Source organism: Aotus nancymaae, unplaced genomic scaffold (assembly GCF_030222135.1).
Source record: "Aotus nancymaae isolate 86718 unplaced genomic scaffold, 86718_ANA_hifiasm-v0.15.2.pri h1tg000014l, whole genome shotgun sequence".
NCBI lineage: Eukaryota > Metazoa > Chordata > Mammalia > Primates > Aotidae > Aotus > Aotus nancymaae.
Window position 1 is genome coordinate 13,897,574 of NW_026988425.1, and position 24,078 is coordinate 13,921,651.

A 24,078-nucleotide genomic window follows, 5' to 3' on the forward strand; every position below is an offset into this window, starting at 1 on the left:
CTAGGTGAAGTAAACCAGACACAGAAAGGCAAATACTGCATCATCTCACTTATATGTGGAGGCTGAAAGAGTTAAACTCATAGAAACAGAGAGTAGAACAGCGGTTATCAGAGACTAGGGGGTGTGGTAGGGAGGGAGATATAGGGAGTTGCTGATCAAAGGATAAAACATTTCAGTTAGATAGGAGAAGTAAGTTCAAAAGATCTATTTTACAACAAGGTGACTACAGTTTATAGCAAATCCACTGTATTCTTGAGAACTGCTGAGAGTGGCTTCTAAGTCTGAACCACAAGAAAATGTGAATTAAGTACGTGAGGTAATGTCTATGTTAATTAGCCCAGCTTAGCCATTCCACAGCATACACATCTTTCAACACAACATGTAGCACACCATAAATATATATAACTTTTGTCAAGTAAAATAAATTTTAAAATAAGTCGTTAACAATTTTCATTTCATCTCCTCTCCTCTCATCTTCGTCTTCCCTCATTATAATCTCCCCATTGAGAATGGCTTCCATGACCTAGCTACCTGTCCCACTATGGGTTGAATTGTGTCTCCCCAAAACCATACATTGAAGTCCTAACCCCTAGCACCTAACAATGTGATTGGCTTTGGGAGCAGGGTGTTTACAGAGGTAATCAAATGAAAATGAGGCATAAGGGTGACTCTAATCTAATATGCTGCTATCCTTATGAAAAGGGGAAATGCAGACACAGAGACAGATGTGCATAGAGGGAAGATGATGTGAACATACACAGGGCAAAGAAAACCATATGAAGACAAAGGGAGAGATTGGACTAAGACTGCTACAAGCCAAGGAGCTCCTGGGGCCACCAGAAGTAGAATGAAGCAAAGAAGGATGCTCCCTTAGACACTCTGAAAGGAACATGGCTGGTCAACAGTTCTATTTTGGACTTGTCACCTCTGGAATTACAAGAAAACAAATTTTTGTTTCTTAAGCCACCCAGTCAGCGGTACTTTGTTATGGCAGCTCAAAAAAATTAGCACATCTGCCACTGCACTCTCTGGGTGGGTGTCCAACATGGAAAGCTCCTCAAGTGTCCACCTTCCCAGGCCTGCTCCTGGCAGCTGAAGCCAACTATAGGTGATGCACACCTGTGAAAGCTAGTTTCATTCACATTCATAACTTGAGATTGCAAAGGAGTTCCTTGCCTGCATTTCTATCCTAGTTTCCCCCTCCTTCCAACCTTTTGGTGTGGCAAGGCAAGTGAATGAGGAAGTAGAGCAGAAGTGAAAATCCAGGGAGCAGGGAAACTGGGAGTGACCTGTCAGGCCAGCCCTGGTTGGGTTCACACTGTGGGTGTGAAGTCCCCCAGACAATTGCTGGGATCAGATGAAAAGGAAGCCACGGGGCAGATCCATATTTTCCCAAGAAATAGGTTACAGAAGATAGCAACACTTCCCACTCTTTTCCTATGTATTTTTCCCACCATAATTACTCTTAGCAATTTCACTTACATCTATCTCCCCATAACATGGGTGTGCATCCACATCACACACGCGTGTGCGCACACACACACACACACACACACACAGAACAAGGAGAAGAATACCATTTAGGCTCCATCCCTAAATGTACTCTACTGAAATATACTTATTTTCCTACTTACAAAGACACTCAGGAACTCATTTTACTTTTCCAAGTGAAAAATTATTCCTTACAACTGTATCTGTCTTTAGCACAATTACTAACAAGTAACCAGTGAGCATGCTGTTAAATTCTTATCCTCTTATTTTGATATATACATACTACATACTGTATTTACAGATATAATGATACTGTGGGGGACAGGGAAGTACTGGGTAGAGCAGTCCAGGGTCCCTGGTGAAGGCTCCACCCTCAGGCTTGTGCCCACAGACCTAAGTGAGAACAGGCACTCTTGTTTTTGTGCCCAAATGTTGCATTTTCCAAGACAACTCTGGCCCACCACGCCCCCCCATCCTGTGCCCATATAAACCTGAAAGACCATAGTGGGCACACACACAAGTGGCTGCACATCAAGAGGAGCAGAGGAGCAGAAGAGCACACAGACAGACACCAGCAGACACTGGCAGGACCGACAGACACCACTGGTGGTGGGGGGAAGTGGAATTTGCTAAGGTGGGGTCAAAGAAGAGTTCAGACACTGGGTGGCCCAACTCTAGGGGAAGACCACCTTCCCACTCCATCCCCCTTCTGGCTCCCAACCACCTTGCTGAGAGCAACTTCCACCACTCAATAAAACTTTGCACCTATCCTCTAAGCGCACATGTGATCCAATTTTTCAGTACACTAGAGCAAGAACCCAGGATACAGAAAACCTTCTGTCCTTGTGATAAGGCAGAGGGTCTAACTGAGCTGACTAACGTGAGCTACTTGCAGATGGCAAAACAGAAAGAGCGCACTGTAACGCCTGCCCATTCAGGAGCTGTACACACGCAACCCTAGATGCCGCCAGGGGATCGGGATCGGAGCCCAAAAACACTCCCCACCACCTGCCTGTCTGCGCTCACCCTAGGGGTTTGAGCATCAGGGCACAAAAAAAGTGAGCCACAGCCCTGTCACATACCCTGTGAGGGGGATAAGGGAACTCCTCCCATGTCAACAGCCTATAGCAGAGACTTTTTTTTTTCTTTTTGGTCTGACTTTTGATGTGTTGGTTAGGGTAGGGGGCATGTTTCCTTTCCTTTCTGGGCTTTGGAGAACAGGGGCTTGGGTTTAAATTCTGATTCTTGGACTACTTAGATGTGTAATCTGAGAAAAGACTTAACCTGTCCCAACCTTAAGTTTCTCATCTGTAAAATAAGAGCAGAAAAATACAAAATTTAAATGAAATAATGTATGCAAATTTCCTAGAAGAGAACCTGCTCTGCTAGAAAAGAAACTTCCTTCCCTACCTATGGTCTAAAAATAAAGGGTTATAAGGGACTTAGTCCCTAACAAAAAAACCATGTTGAGTAAATTATCCATCAATGCTTTCCATTTGCCAGTTACAACTCTTCACAACAATAGGTGATGAGGCAGAATAAGAGCAGGTTTATACATACCTTTTTCCACCAAGCAGGGATTCTAGCATCAAACATGCAATCCAACGCATCGCGCAGATTTTCACTCATGATGATGGTGCCATCAATAGCGAGCTTCAGCTCAGTGAGGGTGCTGCGGACAAGGCTGAGTACCCTTTGCATCCTGTCTATTTCCTGCCTGAGGAAAATGTTCATAGGCTGGAATGGCCCCATCTTCTGCAGCCTCTCTTTCACCTGCCGTGGACACATTCAAAGCACATGTTAGCAATTAGTTACTAAGGATTTTACAGACCTGGTGCCCTGGGGTCTCTGAACAGGCCTAAATTCTTACTATTCCATAAATAATCAGCTTCTATTTTATTGAACGGAAAAAAAAGAAAAAAGAAGTATCTATTAGATGACCAGCCTGAACTTTCATGCCATGTGGGAAAGAACAGGCAGCCATGAATTCACAGAAGAATGTAAAATGCATGACTACAACCATGCAGTTTTCCAAACAGCAAATGCACCAGGAAACTCCCTTTCTGCCAATCTGAGCTCTTTCAAACTCACATGTGGACACACACAAGAAGACATGTACACACACACACAACCATTCTGCTGGCTGTCTCAAAAAACTAGAATTCTCTTTTAAGAGCTCTCTGTTTTTTCCATCAAATCATCTACCCATCTCCCCATCCATTCATTATCATCCTACAAGTATTTACCAAGAGTCTTCTATGGATCAGATATTGTGCTAGGCTGAGTTGCTACAACCTAAGGTAGCACTGACAAATTCAGCAAAAGAAGGGAGATTCTTCTAACTCCTGCTACTTACCATGTTTATTTATGTGATTATCATTCTGTATTTAGATATTTTTATCACTTCATAAATATTTCAACCCCTGCTAGATGTGAATGACACCTTTCCCCATCCTATAATGAAGAGTGCTTATGAAAGCTGATAACAGTATTGATTTTTCTTCAAGCAAATAATCAGAGGTTATTCCAGGGACATTATCCCCTTGACTACAGGTCCTTAAGTTCACTCTGTAGTATTAGCAGCCAAAATCGCCTGCTTAGTAGAAGACAGTGGGGTGCAAAAGACACAAAATGCTATAGGATTTCTTTTGAAAATGAGGTACAAAAGAAAAAATACAAAGAAATAGGGTGTCTCTGTGTTAGAAGCACCAAATGATTGTCCAGGTCATCTCTTAAAACTATATGGAAAATCGGCTACCTCTTACTCTTGGTTTAATCAAAGATTTTTATTTTTTTTTATTTTGTATATATTTTTTAAAATTTTTGTGGGTGCATATGTAATTGAATTGTTTGTAACTCAAAGGATAATCGAAGATTTTTAAATACTATCAGGGTAAATCTTTCCACAATGCTCATTAAGATGTCAAACAAGAAAACAATTAGGGGATGGGAGGCAGGACTAGATTGTCGCTCCCACTCGGTTGGACAGAGCAGTGTTGGAAGGCTCACATTGTGAACATTAGCTCCAGATCGACTGCAAGAACAAATCAGAAATCCTGAGAGTACCCACTGATCCTATGAGGGACCTGGACTGCTCCTGCAGGACCAGGGAGACACCGCATATGCTGTGAGTGCTCCAACTGCAGAAGTGGGAAAGGGAGAGCCTCCTGTCCTGAACACACCCTCCCACTAGAGAAACTGAAGCAGCCACAGCAAGACCCACCCAAGGAGAGGCTGCGCTCAGACACACCTAGCCTTGCCCCCACCTGGTGGTCATTCCCTACCCACCCTGGTAGTGGAAGAAAAAGGGCATATAATCTTGGGAGTTCAAGGCCCGCCCCCACCACTGCCGGTTTCTCTTGATACTACCAAAGCTGATGCTCTCTGGAAGGTGCCACCTCCAAGCAGGAGGCCAACCAGCCGAAAAATAGAGCATTAAACCACCAAAGCTAAGAACCCTCACAGAGTTCATTGCATCCCACCACCACTTCTACCGGAACAGATACTGCTATCCACAGCTGAGAGACCCAGAGATGATGGTTTACATCACAAAACTCTGTGCAGACAACCTCAGTACCAGCCCAGAGCCAAGCAGACTTGCTGGGTGGCTAGACCCAGAAGAGAGACAACAATCACTGCAGTTTGGCTCACAGGAAGCCACATCTGTAGGAAAAAGGGGAGAGTACTACATCAAGGGAACACCCGGTAAGACAAAAAATCTGAACAACAGCCTTCAGCCCAAGACCTTCCCTCTGACAGAGCCTTCCGAAATGAGAAGGAACCAGAAAACCAACTCTAGTAATATGACAAAACAAGACTCTTTAACACCCCCCAAAATCACACTAGTTCACCAGCAATGGATCCAAACCAACAAGAAATCCCTGATATACTTGAAAAAGAATTCAGGAGGTTAGTCATTAAGCTAATCAGAGAGGCAACAGAGAAAGGCAATGCCCAATGCAAGAAAATCCAAAAAAACAATATGAGAAGTGAAGTTCAAAATATTCAAGGACATAGATAACTTAAAGAAAAAAATTAAAAATTCAGGAACCACTGGACAAACTTATAGAGATGCAAGACAGTCTGGAAAGTCTCAACAATAGAATTGAACAAGTACAAGAAAGAAATTCAGAGCTTGAAGATACAGTTTTCAAATTAACCCAATCCAACAAAGACAAAGAAAAAGAACTTTAAAATATGAACAAATTCTCCAAGAAGTCTGGGATTATGTTAAATGGCCAAATCTAAGAATAATCAGTGTTCCTGAGGAAGAAGAGAATTCTAAAAGCTTGGAAAACATATTTGAGGGAATAATTGAGGAAAACTTCCCCAGCCTTACTAGAGACCTAGACATCCAAATACAAGAAGCACAAAGAACACCTGAGAACTTCATCACAAAAAGATCATTGCCTAAGCACATTGTCATCAGGTTATCCGAAGTTAAGATGAAGGAAAGAATCTTAAGAGCTATGAGACAGAAGCACAGGTAACCTATAAAGGAAAACCTATCAGATTAACAGCAGATTTCTCAGCAGAAACTCTGCAAGCTGGAAGCGATTAGGGCCCTCTCTTCAGCCTCCTCAAACAAAACAATTATCAGCCAAGAATTTTGTATCCAGCAAAAATAAGCATCAGATATGAAGGAAAGATACAGTCTTTTTCAGCAAACAAATGCTGAGAGAATTCATCACTACCAAGTCACCACTACAAGAACCGCTAAAAGGAGCTCTAAATCTTGAAACAAATCCTGGAAACAGATCAAAACAGAATCTCTTTAAAGCATAAACACACAGGACCTATAAAACAACAAATACAAGTTAAAAAGCAAAAAAAAAAAGTACGCAGGCAACAAATAGCACAATGAATGCAATGGTACCTCATATCTCAATACTAACATTTAATATAAATGGCCTAAATGCTCCACTTAAAAGATAGAGAGCCAGGCCAGGTGCAGTGGCTCACACCTGTAATTCCAGCACTTTGGGAGGCCGAGGTAGGCGGATCACCTGAGGTCAGGAGTTCAAGAGCAGCCTGGCCAACATGGTGAAACCCTGTCCCTACTAAAAATATAAAACTAGCCATGTGTGTTGATGCATGCCTGTAGTCCCAGCTACTTGGGAGGCTGAGCCAGGAGAATCACTTGAACCCAGGAGGCGGAGGTTTCAGTGAGCCAATATCATGCCATTATACTCCAGTCTGGGTGACAAGAGCAAAACTCTGTCTCAAAAAAAAACAAAAAAAAGATATAGAACCACATAATGGATAAGAACTCACCAATCAACTATCTGCTGCCTTCAGGACTTACCTAACACACAAGGACTCACAAAAACTTAAAGTAAAGGGGTGATAAAGGCATTTCATGCAAATGGACACCACAAGTGAGCTAGAATAGCTATTTTTTATATCAGACCAAAGAAACTTTAAAGCAATGGCAGTTAAAAGAGACAAAGACAGACACTGTATGATCGTTCAAGGCCTTGTCCAACAGGAAAATATCACAACCCTAAAGATACATGGATCTAACACTGGAGGTCCCAAATTTATAAAACAATTACCAATAGGAATAAGAAATGAGACAGCAACCCAATAATAGTGGGGGACTTCAATACTCCACTGAACATTTCATCTAACAACCACAGAAAACACACTCTATTCAACAGCACAGGGTCTATCCTTCTCCAAGACAGACCATATGATAGGCCATTAAATAAGCCTCAAAAAATTTAAGAAAACTGAAATTATATCAAGCACTCTCTCAGACCACAGTGGAATAAAACTGGAAACCAACTCCGAAAGGAACCTTCAAAACCATGCAAACACACGGAAATTAAATAACCTGTTCCTGAATGAGCATTGGGTCAAAAAACTAAATCAAGATGGAAATTTGAAAAGTCTTCTAACTGAACAACAAAAATGGCACAACCTATCAAAACCTCTGGGACACAGCAAAGGCAGTGCTAAAAGGAAGGGTCTTAGCCCTAAATGCCTACATCAAAAAGACTGAAAGAGCACAAACTGACATTCTAAAGTCACACCTCAAGGAACTAGAGAAACAAGAACAACCCAAATCCAAACCCAGCAGAAGAAAGGAAATAACGAAGACCAGAGCAGAACTAAATGAAATTGAAACAAAACAAAATAATACAAAAGGTAAATGAAACAAAAAGCTGGTTCTTTGAAAAGATAAATAAAATTAACAGCCCATTAGCAAGATTCACCAAGGAAAGAAGAGAGAAAATCCAAATAACCTCACTAAGAAACAAAACAGGCGATATTACAACAGATACCACTGAAATACAAAAGATTATTCAAGGCTACTATGAATATCTTTATGCACAAAAACCAGAAAATCTAGAAGAGATGAATGAATTCTTGGAAAAACACAGCCCTCCTAGCTTAAATCAGGAAGAATTGGATAACTCTGAACAGACAGATAACAGGCAGTGAGACTGAAATGATAATTAAAAAGTTACCAACATAAAAAAGTCCAGGACCAGATGGATTCACAGCAGAATTATACTAGACATTCAAAGAATAATTGATACCCATCCTTTTGACATTATTCCACAAGAGAGAGAAAGAAGGAACCCTCCGTAATTCATCACCTTAATACCAAACTCAGGAAAGGACACACCGAAAAAAGAAAACTACAGACTGATATCCTTGATCAACATAGATGCTAAAATCCCTAACAAAACACTAGCTAACCAAATCCAACAATGTATCAAAAAGAGAATCCACCACTATCAAGTGGGTTTTATACCAGGGATGCAGGGATGGTTTAACATATGCAAGCCAATAAATGTGATACACCACATAAACAGAATTAAAAACAAAAATCACATGATCATCCCAATAGATGCAAAAAAAGCATTTGACAAAATACAGCATCTCTCTATGATTAAAACTCTCCGAAAAATCAGCATACAAGGGACACCCCTCAATGTAATAAAAACCATCTATGACAAACCCACAGCCAACGTATTATTGAATGGGGAAAAGTTGAAGGCATTGCCTCTGAGAACCGGAACAAGACAAGAATGCCCCCTCTCACCACTCCTTTTTAACATAGTACTGGAAGTCCTAGCCAGAGCAATCAGACAAAAGAAAGAAACAAAGGGCATCCAATTCAGTAAAGAAGAAGTCAAACTGTCACTGTTTGCTGACGATATGATTGTTTACCTTGAAAACCTTAAAGACTCCTCCAGAAAGCTCCTTGAACTGATAAAAGCATTCAGCAAAGTTTCTGGATACAAAGATAATTGTACACAAATCAGTAGCTCTTCTATATACCAACAGTGACCAAGTGGAGAATCAAATCAAGAACTCAGCCCTCTTACAATAGCTGCAAAAATAAAATAAAATACTTCGACATACACCTAACCAGGAAGTCAAAAGACCTCTACAAGGAAAACTACAAAACACTGTTGAAAGAGATCACAGACAACACAAACAAATAGAAACACATCCCATGCTTATGGATGGGTAGAATCAATATCGTGAAAATGACCATGCTGCCAAAAGCAATCTATAAACGCAAGGCAATCCTCATCAAAATACCACCATCATTCTTCACAGAATTAGAAAAACCAATTCTAAAATTCATACGGAACCAAAAAGAGCCTGCACAGACAAAGCAAAATTAAGCAAAAAGAACAAATCTGGAGGCATCACACTACCTGATTTCAAACTATACCATAAGGCCATAGTCACCAAAACAGCATGGTGCTGGTATAAAAATAGGCACATAGATCAATGAAATAGAATAGAGAATCCAGAAATAAACCCAAATACTTACAGCCAACTGATTTTTGACAAAGCAAACAAAAACATAAAAGTGGGGAAAGAACACGCTTTTTAACAAATGGTGATGGGATGATTGGCTGGCCACATGTAAAAGAATGAAACTGGACCCTCATCTCTCACCTTATACAAAAATCAACTCAAGATGGATTAAGGACTTAAATATAAAACCTGAGACTATAAAAATTCTAGATGATAACATTGGAAAAACCCTTCTAGACATTGGCTTAGGCAAGGATTTCATGACCAAGAACTCAAAAGCAAATGCAGTAATAACAAAGATAAATAGCTGAGATCTAATTGAACTAAATAGCTTTAGCATGGCAAAAGGAACAGTCAGCAGAGTGAACAGACAACCCACAGAATGGGAGAAAAATCTTCACAATCCATACATCTGACAAAGGACTAATAACTAGAATCACAATGAATTCAAACAAATCAGTAATTAAAAAAAAATCCCATCCAAAAGTGGGCTAAAGATATGAATAGACAATTCTCAAAAGGAGATATACAAATGGCCAACAAACATGAAAAAAATGCTCAACATCAGTAATGAGCAGGGAAATACAAATCAAAACCACAATGTGATAACACCTTGCTCCTGCAAGAATGGCCATAATCAAAAAATTAAAATACAGTAGATATTGGCATGGATGTAGTGATCAAGGAACACTTCTACACTGCTGGTGGGAATGTAAACTAGTACAGCCACTATGGAAAACAGTGTGGAGATTCCTTAAAGAACTAAAGGTGAGAACTACCATTTGATCCAGCAATCCCACTACCGGGTATCTACCCAGAGGAAAACAAGTCGTTATACAAAAAAGACACTTGCACACCCATGTTTACAGAAGCACAATTCACAAATGCAAAATCATAGAACCAACTCAAATGCCCATCAATCAACAAGTGTATAAACTGTGATATACATATATACACACACACATATACACACACAGATATATATATTCATTCCTTTTCATGGCTGAGTAGTATTCCATCATATATATATATATGATGGAATACTATATATATATGTGTGTATTATATATATAATACTATATATGTGTGTGTGTATATATATATACATATATATATGTGATGGAATACTACTCAGCCATGAAAAGGAATGAATTAACAGCATTTGTAGCAATCTGGATGAGATTAGAGACTATTATTCTAAGTGAAGTAACTCAGGAATGGAAAACCAAACATCATATGTTCTCACTGATATGTCGGAGCTACGCTATAAGGTCACAAAGGCATAAGAATGACATAATGGACTTTTGGGACTTGGGGGGAAAAGTGGGAGTGGGGGAAGGACTCAAAGACTACAAATGTGGCGCAGTGTATACTGCTTGGGTGATGGGTGCACCAAAAGCTCACAAATCACCATTAAAGAACTTACTCATGTAACCAAATACCCCCTGTACCCCAATAACTCCTGGAAAAAAAATTTTTTTAATTAATTTGATTTAAAAAGATGTCGAAAAATTAACTTTTATCATCATAAATTTACTTAGAAACTACTTATATGCTGAAAAATATCAATTTTCAAAACTAGTGAGATGAAGACACTGCAGAGGTAATGATATAAATGTAGACTCTCTGAAATAAATAAGGTCTGAATTTTAAGGTGTGCATTAAACTACATAAAATATGTATTTTAAATAACGGGTGCTTCAATAATACATTGCTTTCTTTTGAACAAGTGGCAATGTAAAGCACCTCAGGGAAGGTTCAGAAAAGCAGTCCTAACCTATCAGTACAGACTGGGAAATCAATGGTAAATATTAACATTCTCAACAGGTTTCCTTATGGTTTACATATTGAAAAGATTACATTACATTCATGGATACAAAACTTCTTTTCCTGGTTCTTTAAGAAGCTGGTTTTTAAAAGAATGATTTTTAATTTGGGAAAATTATCTTTTGCCCTCCTTTCTTCTTCCTCACTCTCCCAACAGAAGAGATGTAACCCCAGCTGACATTTTGTCAGGATTTTGTCAACTCACTTCAAAGGGGACATAGTCTGGGGGCAGCTTCTCCAGCATATCATCAGCCAGCCGGGCCACCACCGCCTCCCGGGTCTCATCCCCTCCACCAGAGCTGTCCTTGGGTTGGATGCCTAGGATGGTGTCCAGCACGTCCTTGGCCAGCTTGCTCTGGTAGGTGATGTCAGCATTGGGGTGGAGCCCAAACACCTCAGGGCTGTCGTAGGCAGGCAAACTCTGAACAATAAACACCCCAGATAAGCACAGACCGCCAACATAAACACTGTCTAAATTATACTATCTTAGGAAACAAAAATGCTTTTATGAGGATATGCATTTACTTAAGTCTTATTGGTGTCAAGCTACAAACCTCAATAATTTCTCCAGAAAAGAATCAAAAGTTTCCTTAAAAAAAAAAACAATTAACATTGAGAAACATAAATTGGGCTCATAGCTCTTTACAGTCTGCACCTGAAACAAAATTTAATCAAAGAGAGACTGTCTTGTTATATGATATGTGACACAGAAAGGGAGCTGTGGTTGGTGTTTTGCTTTCTGACAGTCTAATCAAACGCAAACCAGTTGTCCAACCAAATCAATGTCGTATAACTAATGGTTATTATGTTTATAGGATACCAGGAAATGACAGCTTTTGTAATTGTGGTCCAAATAAAGGCAGCAGGTGGGAGTTGTACTTTCCCAGGGAAAAAGACAGAGGCTAGGAAGAGAGAAATTGAGAAAGCAACAGAGTCAGAGAGACAGAGACGGAGTGGGACACAGGCAGAAGCAGGATAAGCTGGGAAAAAGATCCCCCAACCGTTTGAAAACAAGGAAAATTTACTGACAATTTGACACACCTTTCTATGTATGAATCTTATCCTTAATTATTGTCATACTCATATTTCCCTCCCTTCCTCTCCCTCATTTTATTCCTTCTTGAATAATGTCTTCTTACGAGCTACTGCAAATGCACTGTGAGATGGGGTGTATATAAAAAGTATATGTTCAGGCACCCCTAAATTTATACCTCCATGGGCACTTTTCCTATTCAGTGCTGATGATTTAAAGATACATGGATTACAGTAGGACAAATATATTTGCTGATTTGAATGAATAAAAGTGCAGAGGTGGTAATATATGATAAACTCATTACATTTATATATCAAAAAGCATGTAAATATACTGATAAATTTAGCCTTCTGGGGCTGTTATGTTTTAGTTTGTTTACTGTGAGATAAATCTTAGTTAGACACCAAAGAGACTGCTAAATAATGATCTAATGAATTTAAGGTATAGAGAAAAAAAACACAGTCACCTTGAAAATCAGAATTTTTCCCCTACCTATTTCAAACTGCCTGTAGAAATCTACCTATGTGTTCCCACTCATAGGCAGGTGATGAACAATGAGAACACATGGACACAGGGAGGGGAGCATCACACACTGGGGTCTGTTGCAGGGGGCCAAGGGAGGGACAGCGGGGATGGGGGGGCAGGTTGGGGAGGGATAACACGGGGAAAAATGCCATATGTAGGTGACAGGGGGATGGAGGCCGCAAACCACATTGCCATGTGTGTACCTATGCAACAATCCTGCATGATCTGCACAGGTACCCCAGAACCTAAAGTTCAATTAAAAAAAAAAATTACATCCAGAAAAAAAAAAGAAAAGAAATCTCCCTATGCCTTCTTACATCAGTGTTTCTCAACCAGCAACAATTTTGTCCCCCCAGAGGACATTTGACAATTTTAGGAGACATTTTTGGTTCTCGCAACTGGGTAAAGGAGTGCTACTGACATCCCTTGGATAGAGGTCAGAGATGCTGCTAAACAGCCTGTGACGCGCAGGCCAGCGCCCCCCACTCCCCTCAACAGAGAATGATCCAGCCCTGAATGTCAATAGTGCCAAGGCTGAAAAACCCTGTCTTAGAGGAAGCTCTTACACAAAGCAGCTTCCTGGATGTGCCCATTGGCTGTCCATTAGGCCAGGGTTAAGGAACAGATGTCACGGGATTAGGCAAGTGGATTGGAAAAAAGAACAAACTGGGTCTAGAAGCTGCCTTTGCCCTACTGCTGTGGCAGCTGAAGTCTCACAGATAGAGAACTCCAGGGATTTGTGTAGGTCTCCTAGTTCTAAATCTGCCTAGTCTGTCATCTCCTTAAAGAAAATTCCTCCCTGGGGCATTACAAAAAGAAGGGGGATGGAAACACGATTCACACAAAACACACACTCGTGAAAAACATAAACACTTCAATCATCCGTTAAGTATAAAAATACGAAGAAAGCCTTCACAGCAAAAGCGTTAGTATATATCACCATTAAAATTTATTGTAAAAGCAATATAGACAGTGTACTTAATACCAAAAAGTCAAATGGCTACAGATATTTGCTCTATGCATAAAATTCTGAAGTTGACAAACCTGGATATATTGAAGATAGTTATCCACTGTGCTGCATTTTGGAATATTGTATCCTTGGTAAAAACTGAAATCTGGTCCAAACATATTTTCACTGAACCAAACCGTAGCAAATGTGTTCAACAATCTCTTATCATAGTCATCAGTGACTCTACCTCCATACTGAATCTCTCCTATCATGTAGTGGATGGTGGTCCAGGAGACACCCTGGGAAAAATTATAGAAAAATTATGAGGATCTGATACTATTGCATTATTATTTCCCTGCCAAGTAACACCCATATATTCAGTTTTAACATTCATAGAGTCAGTCATTCTTCATCAGTATCGCAAAGAGAAAGTGCAGAAAGAAAAGGAAATAGGTAAAGAAGAGTAATTGCTCATGTCCATGATTTGAAATAGACTTCCTCGATGCATTCATGTTTTCGTACCTCAATATAAATAGAAAAGTGTTTGCTTTTTGAGAGTATTGAGGCAGTTCTTTAGAAAGCACACACTTCAAACTAATCTAGACTCCCATTTTCATTTTCTAGGATTTTGAAGAACGAGTCTCCCCACCCATATCCCCTGACAATAGGCCCTTTGAGGCTCTCTTTGGAATGTCAACCTGCCTTTGAGAAATCAAATAAGAGGGCCGGGCGCAGTGGCTCACGCCTGTAATCCCAGCACTTTGGGAGGCCGAGGAGGGCGGATCACAAGGTCAGGAGATTGAGACCATTCTGGACAATATGGTGAAAACTCATCTCTACTAAAAATATAAAAAATAGCCAGACATGGTGGCATGCGCCTGTAGTCCCAGCTACTCAGGAGGCTGAGGCAGGAGAACTGCTGGAACCTGGGAGGTGGAGGCTGCAGTGAGCTGAGATTGTGCCACTGCACTCCAGCCTGGGTGACAGAGTAACACTCTGTCTCAAAAAAAAAAAAAAAAAAAAAAAGAGAAATAAAATAATAATCAAAACTTGTCCATTTTTTCCTGAAATCAAGAGGCAAGCATGACCCAAGTTGCTATGACTTAAAGATGCCTTTGCAAGCACAGCAAATTCTCACTCTTAGACGATTTACCACAAAGCTAGGAAGCCATGTGAGCTTAACGATCCAAGCCCACAGCCACCAGGGGCACGAGGCAGCAGGTGCGGCAGTACCTTTTTGACATCCATGTCATCCAAGTGGTTTTGGATGAACTGCACAGTGGCATTAAAGTCCGCTTGGTTAAATTCATAGGGGATATTCCACCCTAGAGCACCGAACTTGCGCCTCTCCTGGACGGTGGAGTGCAGGAAAGCCACTGCGTACAACATGGGCTTCCACTGGGCCCCAGAGCTCACGTCCAGCAGGTCTTGGCTCACACCTGTTGTGGTCAGTCAGGTGAAAAATGTATCATCTCTCAAACATCTTCATTTTCTATTACTTTTATAAGCAATTAATCATGTTTGTAAATCCCTGATATTAAAATTCACTTACTTTGAATTATTTTTATGACACTCATGTGACAATAATAATTTAACTTTTGGGTGTCCAGAGGCCATTTCTCTCTGAAAAGTCTTCAAAGAGACTTTGAGGAGGGGAGGAGCTTGCTAACATGAGTCAAGTTCCCACCAATCTAGCAAGATCACCTGGGGATAAAATCAAGATGGAAGGGTAATGACAGTTAAACTCTCCCACTATTACCATAACTACCACTCTATTCTTCTTCTTATTATTATTGTTTTGGGCATATGCTTGGGGCATATACTTTTAACTAATTTTATATTAATTAAAATAGTGTATACAGAAGCCTACTGCACCTGAGTACATGCTCCAAATAATACTGATTATTACATATGCATATACTAAATTGTCTACACAATTAGATTTATTTATTGATTTTCTTACTGCCTTTTTCCTTCTGCCTCTATTTTATCCCCACATTATCTTATAGATTGGCAGGAATTTGAGCCTTGTTAGCAACTCCCCAAAAATCTCTTTGCAGGTTTTCCAGATTGAAATATAATAATTATATTTATTATGGTTATCAAATACACGATTTCAGTTACAATTTATTTCAATTCTCCTAGAGAGATTCTGTTGTCCCTATTTTATATGTGAGAAAATTTAAACTCCAGTTATTTTAGTGACTCTCATCCAAGAGAACAAAGCATTTAGTAACAGCAAGGGCCAGAATCAGGATTTCTGACTGAAAGTTGCATGTCCTTCTCATGACCATGAGTCCCATACATAAAGCTATGAAGCAGAGGAAGCAGCGGCCAAGAGTGTGACCTCAGCCTCAGTCATGATGGAGGCATCTGGCCCGAGTGTGCTGGCCCAAATTGGATTTTTAACTTAGCTAACTTCTGACATATGGCCCTAACGAAAGGAAGGCAGGCCATCACTTTAATTCAGACTCTCCTCTCGGAAGAGACTACTGCATTACTTTAGATACAGAGCATAAAGATCATAAATGACAAAATTGCTCATTTTTGATATTAATTATGTCTCGCTAGAGAACAGCATGGGCTTAACTAGAGCAGTACTGGGAAAAGAGGAAACTAGAAGGTGGGAATCATGAGCTCTGGTGCGTTCACACTGCCGGGGCATATTCACAAAGGAGGACCATCACCTCCTCATCAGGTTAAACAGTAGTACTACCTGCTATAACTGTATCCTAGCTAATCCTTTTATAATACTTTTTAAGGAAATAAGTACAGAAAATTCCTGTAGACTCGGAAGTATTTCTGGACTCACCACCATACGTTCTTTTCAGTCCTGCCCGGAGGCCCTGTGGAGGATCGTTGGCAAATTTAATGGACATCTGAAGGAGTGTAATGGGAAACTGCTTGTGAACCTCAGTGGTCATCCAGAGGCGGAAGGTGTCATGTACAATCTCAGTTTCTATGATGATGTCCATCAGCTCATCCATGAAATCAAGTCCCAGGTGGCAATTCTGCAGAAGTGCCCATCCTCCCTAAGTCAACAGCAGTAAACAGAAATTTTTTGTGTTTCACCCAAATTCTAAATTACCACATTCTTAAATTAAGTAATTAAAATTTAATAGAAAAGCACACTAACCACTTTAAATTAATCTAGGTCAAATCTAAGAAAACAAAAATGTTTAATTGAGATAAGCTATTCTTTTTAAGTCCATGCATTTAGTCCATGCAGTATACATTAGTATGCAATTGTAGCAATACTTTATGGTTACAATCATGAATATAATCAAAGTTAAACATAAAAGGACTTCCAAGTAAAGATGGTTGATTGAAAACATTCACTTAACTCAGATTCATCCCCAAATTCCACTGAAACTACAATGAAGAAAAATTTTAAAGGCATGAACTCTTAAGGACAATGACAGAGAGAGGGAAGACATTATCACTTACATTTAAAAGAGGTTCAAGAAAGTTGAATCCTAAGCTAGCATTTGGGGAAAGCTGAGATGCAACCTGATTTATACCACATAACTCCCCAAATTCTCAAGAACAGAGGGCACAAAGTATCACTGGAAGTAGGCTAAAAGATTTGCTAAAAGAGAGAGATCCAAGATGGCTGACCACTAGCAGCTCGGGATTGTAGCTCCCAGTGAAAGTGCAGAGAATGAGAGGATGCCACACTTTCAGATGAATTTTTGTTGCTCACAAACCAGGAGATTCCCAGCGGAGGAGCCCCACAGGTCGCCAGTGCGACTCTTATGGCCGGCACAGTGGTTTTGCTGGCGCCTCAGTGCAGCAGTTCTTGGTGCAGAGTGAGTGGGACTGGGTCCCCTTTTGGCCGATTCCCAGGCAGAAAAGCACCATCAATCTTAACATCGCTGTTTTGGCCGGCGCAGTGGATTGCTCATATTTTGGTGCTGGGAATCAACAAGTTCGACGTCCACTCAGAAACCTAATTTGAAAGTCGGAAATCACAAAGACGACAGGTGGATAAATTTAAAATGATGGGAAGAAACCAGCGTAAAAAGGTTGAGAATACCCAAAATCAGAATGCCTCTCACTCTACAGGGGATCACAGTTCCTCATCAGCAACGGAACAAGCCCTGATGGAGAACGAGTGCGTTCCATTAACAGAAGTAGACTTCAGAAGGTGAATGATAAGAAACTTCTGTGAATTAAAAGAACTTGTTCTAACCCAATGCAAAGAAACTAAGAACTTTGAAAAAAGGTTTGATGAAATGCTAACAAGAATAGACAATTTGGAGAAGAATATAGGTGAATTAATAAAGCTGAAAAACACAACACGAGAACTTCGCAAAGTATGCACAAGTTTTAACAGTCGAATTGATCAAGCAGAAGAAAGGATATCAGAGTTCGAAGACCAACTTAACGAAATAAAACGAGAAGTCAAGATTAGAGAAAAAAGGATAAAAAAGAATGAGCAAAGTCTCCAAGAAATATGGGACTATGTGAAAAGACCTAATCTATGTTTGATAGGTGTACCTGAATGTGACGAAGAGAATGAATTCAAGTTGGAAAATACTCTTCAGGAAATTATTCAGGAAAACTTTCCCAACCTAGTAAGACAGGACAATATTCAACTCTAGGTAATACAGAGAACATCACAGAGATATTCCTCAAGAAGACCAACCCCAAGGCACATAATCATCAGATTCATTAGGGTTGAAATGAAGGAGAAAATACTAAGAGCAGCCAGAGAGAAAGGTCAAGTTACCCACAAAGGGAAGCCTATCAGACTTACAGCAGATCTCTCAGCAGAAACCCTACAAGCCAGAAAAGAGTGGGGGTCAATATTCAACATCCTTAAAGAAAAGAACTTTCAACCCAGAATTTCATATCCAGCCAAACTGAGTTTCAAAAGTGAAGGAAAAATAAAATTTTTTGCAAACAAGCAAGTACTTAGAGATTTCACCATGACCAGGCCTGCTTTGCAGAAGCTTCTGAAAGAAGCACTATACATATAAAGGAGCAACCAGTATCAGCCTTTCCAAAAATATATCCAGCTAGCATCAAATGGCAGTATTAAACTCATATATATTATTAACTGGATAAAAAGCCAAAACCCATCGGTACGCTGTATCCAGACCCATCTCACATGCAACGATACACAAAGACTCAAAACAAAGGGACAGAGGAAGATTTACCAACCAAACGGAGAGCAAACATAAATAAATAAATAAAAAGCAGGAGTTGCAATTCTCACTTCTGATAAAATAGACTTTAAAGCAACAAAGATCAAAAGAGGCAAAGAAGGACATTACATAATGGTAAAAGGATCAATGCAACAACAGGAGCACCCAGATACATAAGACAAGTTCTTAATGACTTATAAAGAGACTTAGCCTCCCACACAATAATAGTGGGAGACTGTAACATCACAGTCAATATTAGACTGATCGAGATAGAAAATTAACAAGGATATCCAAGACTTGAACTCAGTCCCAGAACAAGTAAACTTAATAAACATTTATAGAACTCTCCACTTCAAATACACAAAACATACATTCTTATCAGTACCATATCACACCTATTCCAAAAGTGACTACATAATTGGAAGTAAATCACTTCTCAATAATTGCATAGCATTTCATAGGTTTAAATGAAATATTGGTTGGCTGCTTGTTTGTTATTTTCTTCCCTTATTCCTTCCTGTCTCCATTGTTAAGCACAATTATTGGTATAAAAGAGGTTTTCAATTCCCATTTTTAGACTGCATTCTAGCCTGGGCAATAAAGCAATATTCCCATTCTCTCTCCCTCTTTCTCTTCCTTTTTCTTCCTCTTCTTCATTCTTTTTTTTTCTTTCTTTCTTTCTTCCTTTTTTTTTCTTCAAAAAAAAAAAAAAGATTTGCTAAAAGAAGAAGATTGAAAGTCCCCTAACATGTTCCTGCCTGCCTTAATGAAAAATTAGAAGTAGATTTTCTACAGAAGGTAAAACAGACAGGGTCTAGACTGGAGGATTTCATCAGCACATTGAGAGAATACGTACCACACTGAAACCAGGTGAAAGAACGATTACCCGCTGAATTTTGAGACCTGCTAGCACCTGCCTCCCACTAGTTCTCAGACTCCTGGTAACAGAGCATACACCCTTTAGAATGTGGAAGAACCTTCCTTGGGAATCTGACCACACTAAGAGCAAGAGCCTTAGAAAATCATAAACCATATCTTTTGCATGAATTATACCATAAGTATAAGAAGATCTTTGTGTAATGCAACTCAGGCAAAATTGGGGGTCATGTAATGATAATTTCCTCAATATCTAATCTATAAAATATTTTTGCTAAAATCATCTACAAGATCCAGATCATAATCTTGAGGTGTTTTTCTACAACCAATTTTAGATCACTGACTGGAGAAGCATGAGTTATTTGTCTTTCAAAAAAAAAAAATACTAGATCTAAAGTCTTAGCAGAGATACACGTAAAACTGATAATTTAGAGATTTCACATTTCCCTTATATTTTCTTCAGAAATCTGCAGTACTGCTGAATAAATTATCTAATCTTTACCCTTTGAAAAATTCAATTGGCACCATCCACAATTCAAAATAGAAAGAAAATCCAATATAAAACACAGCAACAACAAAAAGACTTCAGTTTCTCTCTTTTATCCAGCATAGACGTGAACCCTAACCTAAGTTTCTTTTTTGTGTGTTTTGCTTTGTTTTGGTTTTTGAGAAAGGGTCTTGTTCTGTCACCCAGGCTGGAGTGCAGTGACTGCAGCCTCTACCTTCCCAGATCCAGTGATCTTCCCACCTCAGCCTCCAAAGTAGATGGAACCTCAGGCACAGGCCACCACTTCCAGTTAATTTTTTTTTTTTGCAGAGATGGGTCTCTCTATGTTGCCCAGACTGGTCTTGAACTCCTAGGCTCAAGCAATCCTTCTGCCTTGGCCTCCCAAAGTTCTAGGATTACAGTTGTGAGGCATCGTGCCCAGGTGATCTAAGCTTCTTAGGTGAGAACTCTGATGTTCTATCTTCACCCACAGAATCCCATTTCTTTGGGATTGCCATTCTCTGCATTCAATACTTTGTTTTCATCTTACTGAGTAGACCATCCACTTAGCTATTCTTGGGTAGTTTATTTATTTGGCACATTGCCTCAAAAGTTTTAATGTTAGCTTAAAAATTTTTTTTTAAAAACATGCTATGTTTTTTTTAAAAAATGGACATAAACAGCATGCAGCATATAAATTTAAACTCCTAATGATTAGATTTGTATTTTTTTCTGCATTGCTATTCCATAACCTGTAACATGAACAGCATGGCACAAAAGTAGACACTCAGTCTTACGTTCGCCATGGTCTGCTGCAAGAGCTTTCGAGCATGGACCTCCTGGCCCTGGCCCATGGACACATAACGGGTTTCTATTTTTAATCTCTTCCCCAAGGCAATGATGGAATCTGTGGGGTCTGAGCCCATAGACAAGAGACAGATGAGTGGCGTCCGAGGATCAGATTCCTCCCACGTCTTCTCTAAGTCTAGAATAACACCTTCAGCATATTTTTCTCCCATGGAGTCCACGATGTACCTGCGGGCCTGCCAAAAACAGTACACAAGTCAGCAAAAGTCATTCCAACTCTTTCATGTAGATAATGTAGTGTGGTTTCCAAAATTCATTTTTGCAATTATCCCAACAATGTCCACAGTAACCCTATCAGGGAAACAGGATACAGACTGTTTTTTCATATTTGTTTGTTTATATCTCCATTCTATAGGTGGGAAGACTGTGTTGCTTTCCCAGTACAAAATCAGACAGCTGAAAAAAAAACAAAGTTGTATGACTCCTGGTCTGAAACCCATTTCAATATACTAGAAAATGAAAACACTTAGAAACTATTGTTTAGGATGCTTTAAGGCAAATATATATACATTTAAAAAATCGAGTAAGCAACCCTATCCCTGGAATGTAATGGGTACTGATCAAATAGATAATTATTGAATGACTACTTGTATGAAATGTATTGGATATCTGTTGAATGAATGAATGAGTTTTTAAAGACTTAATCCATAACCTCTCTCCTCATCATTGCTGTCACCCCTTCCCATATTTGGCTCACCCCTTTACTGTTAATTTTGTTTTGAATGAAATCCACACTTGAAATAGCACAGATTTTGTCAACTTTATTACAACCATAGAAAAAAATTCTGGTAACAAGAAGTCCTTTTTCAAATGAGGTAAAATAGTTATAATTTATTTTTTGACTAATAAATTTATTTTTTATAAATTTTATAAAAGTTATAATTTATTTTTATAATACCATAATACATAATGGTATTATGAATATGACCCTTAGTCTATATTCTCTGCCTTCTAAATAATCAAATTGCCTCAAAATCATTTTTCCTCCTATTCTGATGGTTTTCTTCCATCTCCAATGGGTAAAACCCAAGCTTCTCTCCCCAGCAGCATTTCCCACAATAATCATTTTCACATAACCTAGGCAGGGGTGCAACATGATGTGTAACTCTTCCAAGGGCTAATAAGCAGGTGAGCTCCCCACACCAATCCCCGGAGAAACACAGAACAGCTTCAGGTGGAGCTTCCCTTGAATCAGAAAGGTTTCAGAGAGACCTGGACCAAAGGGGAGCTGGGGCTGGTTCAGTCATTATCTTTGACTTTAAAACATCAGAGTTTGATTTTCAGCCAGTAAGGTGGGCTCAGCCCTTATCTTTGATATCTTGCTATCCCCTATTCATCCTCAAAATGTACCCCAAGAATCTGAGCTTACAAATTAATTGGTGTGATGTTTCCCACTCATGTTTGCCCTCTTTGTAGGTTACAATGAGAGAGAAGTGGCCACCACAGAGGAATCTCCTGGCTTACTATGTCCTCTCGGATCTTGTAAGAGAGGGGAAATGGGAGCCAAATGAGTCTAGACTGTTTAATGACTGGCTTGGTCTCCTACTTTCTGATTCCACCTGGTGTGTGGAGACTTCTCAAACAAGCTTCATCATTCATATAGCCAGGTAGAGGGTCTCTGAAAATCAGTAGTCATGAAATGTCCATCTGCCTCATGAGAACGCAAAACACAAAAAGGGGAGCGTTCCCATTCCCTAACTCACAGCAGCTAATTCAGAAGGAGCTGGGCCTTTTTACCATGGCTCTCTTCTCCTTCTTTTAAAATAATAATCCCTCCTCATACTGCCAGTTGCCCCATACCAATGGCAGATTAAAAGGCATGCCAATTTTGCAACACAGGATTTCCTGCCTTAGCAACTATTTCTAGATGGCTTTGGGGAAAGGCCTCTACCTGGTTTCCCAAAGGTCCAAGAAGAGGTGGCCAGGCCCTCCCTGGCAGGGCTTGGCCACCTGCAATGAAATGACCAAACGGTATCTGAGCCCCTCACTCACAGAGAGGCTCACCCTTCCTTCCTCTTTACTCAATGCTATCCACAGTAACCCTGTCAGGGAAACAAGATAGAGACTATTTTTTCAGATTTGTTTGTTTATATTTCCATTCTATAGGCGGGAAGACTGTGTTGCTTTCCCAGTACAAAATCAGACAGTTTAAAAAACCAAAGATGTACTAGCTGTACTAGTTCACTGGCTGGGAGAAGTTCTGAGGAGATGAATTTCAGTCCAGTTGGATTTGAGGCATAGGCATATTTATTTTCATACCTCTCAATACATTCTCTAGGTTGGGCAGATCCAATATCTAAGTCTCTAACTTGTATATAAAGACCTACATATTTTTCTGTAGCCTCTGGCAGGTGTTTAATAAGTTTGCCTGACATGTTCTTTGACTTCCCCAAATGCCTACTCCATGTATATACTTAGTCGCAGTCACCAAAGCAGGGAGCCTTGTGATCAGGAAGGACTTCAAAGCCTGGACACTGAGGCGTTCCACAGTTGCAGCTGTTTCTCAGCCACATGTACCTCCATCACTGCGGCATCTCTATAGTGCAACTCATCAAGATTCAAGTACTTTCTACCCCAGAGTAGTGAGGGGCTCAGCATGGCCAATTCCACCATATAACTCAGCATTGACCCAGTATGGATATTACCATCCAGGCCATGAGCTAACATGCTAGAATACTAAGGGGCCAGATGGTAAATATTTTAGGCTTTGGTGGCCAAGTGATCTCTGTTGCAACTATTCAACTCTGCCATTGTTGCACAAAAGCAGTCACAGACACACAAATAAAAAGCATGGCTATCTTCCAATAAAATGTTAGAGACACCAAAATGTGAATGTGACATAATTTTTACTTGTCACAAAATATTAGTCTTCTGGTGATTTTTTTCAGGCATTTGAAAATATAATTCTTAAGTCACCAGCTGAACATAAACAGACAGTGGGCCAAATGTTGTTGGCAGGCCCTAGTTTGCCAACCTCTGGAATAGGTAACAAAAGGGAAGGCTGCTTCACTTATATCTGGAGAAAGGACCTTTGGTCATAATTCCAGTTCCTGGAGAAGGGACATTCTTAAATAAGGTCACAGTCATG

The 24,078-nt window shown here is 39.8% G+C and overlaps 1 protein-coding gene across 1 annotated transcript in view; it reads right to left on the reverse strand.

Moving 5' to 3' along the window:
* Nucleotides 1-24,078, reverse strand: part of DNAH5 (dynein axonemal heavy chain 5) — a 373,821-nt gene that overhangs the window by 14,776 nt on the left and 334,967 nt on the right. Inside the window, exons 71-76 of the mRNA XM_064375875.1 lie at nucleotides 20,921-21,166; nucleotides 16,423-16,642; nucleotides 14,844-15,049; nucleotides 13,706-13,909; nucleotides 11,309-11,524; nucleotides 3,052-3,264 (exon numbers count right to left, since the gene is read on the reverse strand). Coding sequence (XP_064231945.1) covers nucleotides 3,052-3,264; nucleotides 11,309-11,524; nucleotides 13,706-13,909; nucleotides 14,844-15,049; nucleotides 16,423-16,642; nucleotides 20,921-21,166 — 1,305 coding nt within the window. The remainder of the gene's footprint in view (nucleotides 1-3,051; nucleotides 3,265-11,308; nucleotides 11,525-13,705; nucleotides 13,910-14,843; nucleotides 15,050-16,422; nucleotides 16,643-20,920; nucleotides 21,167-24,078) is intronic.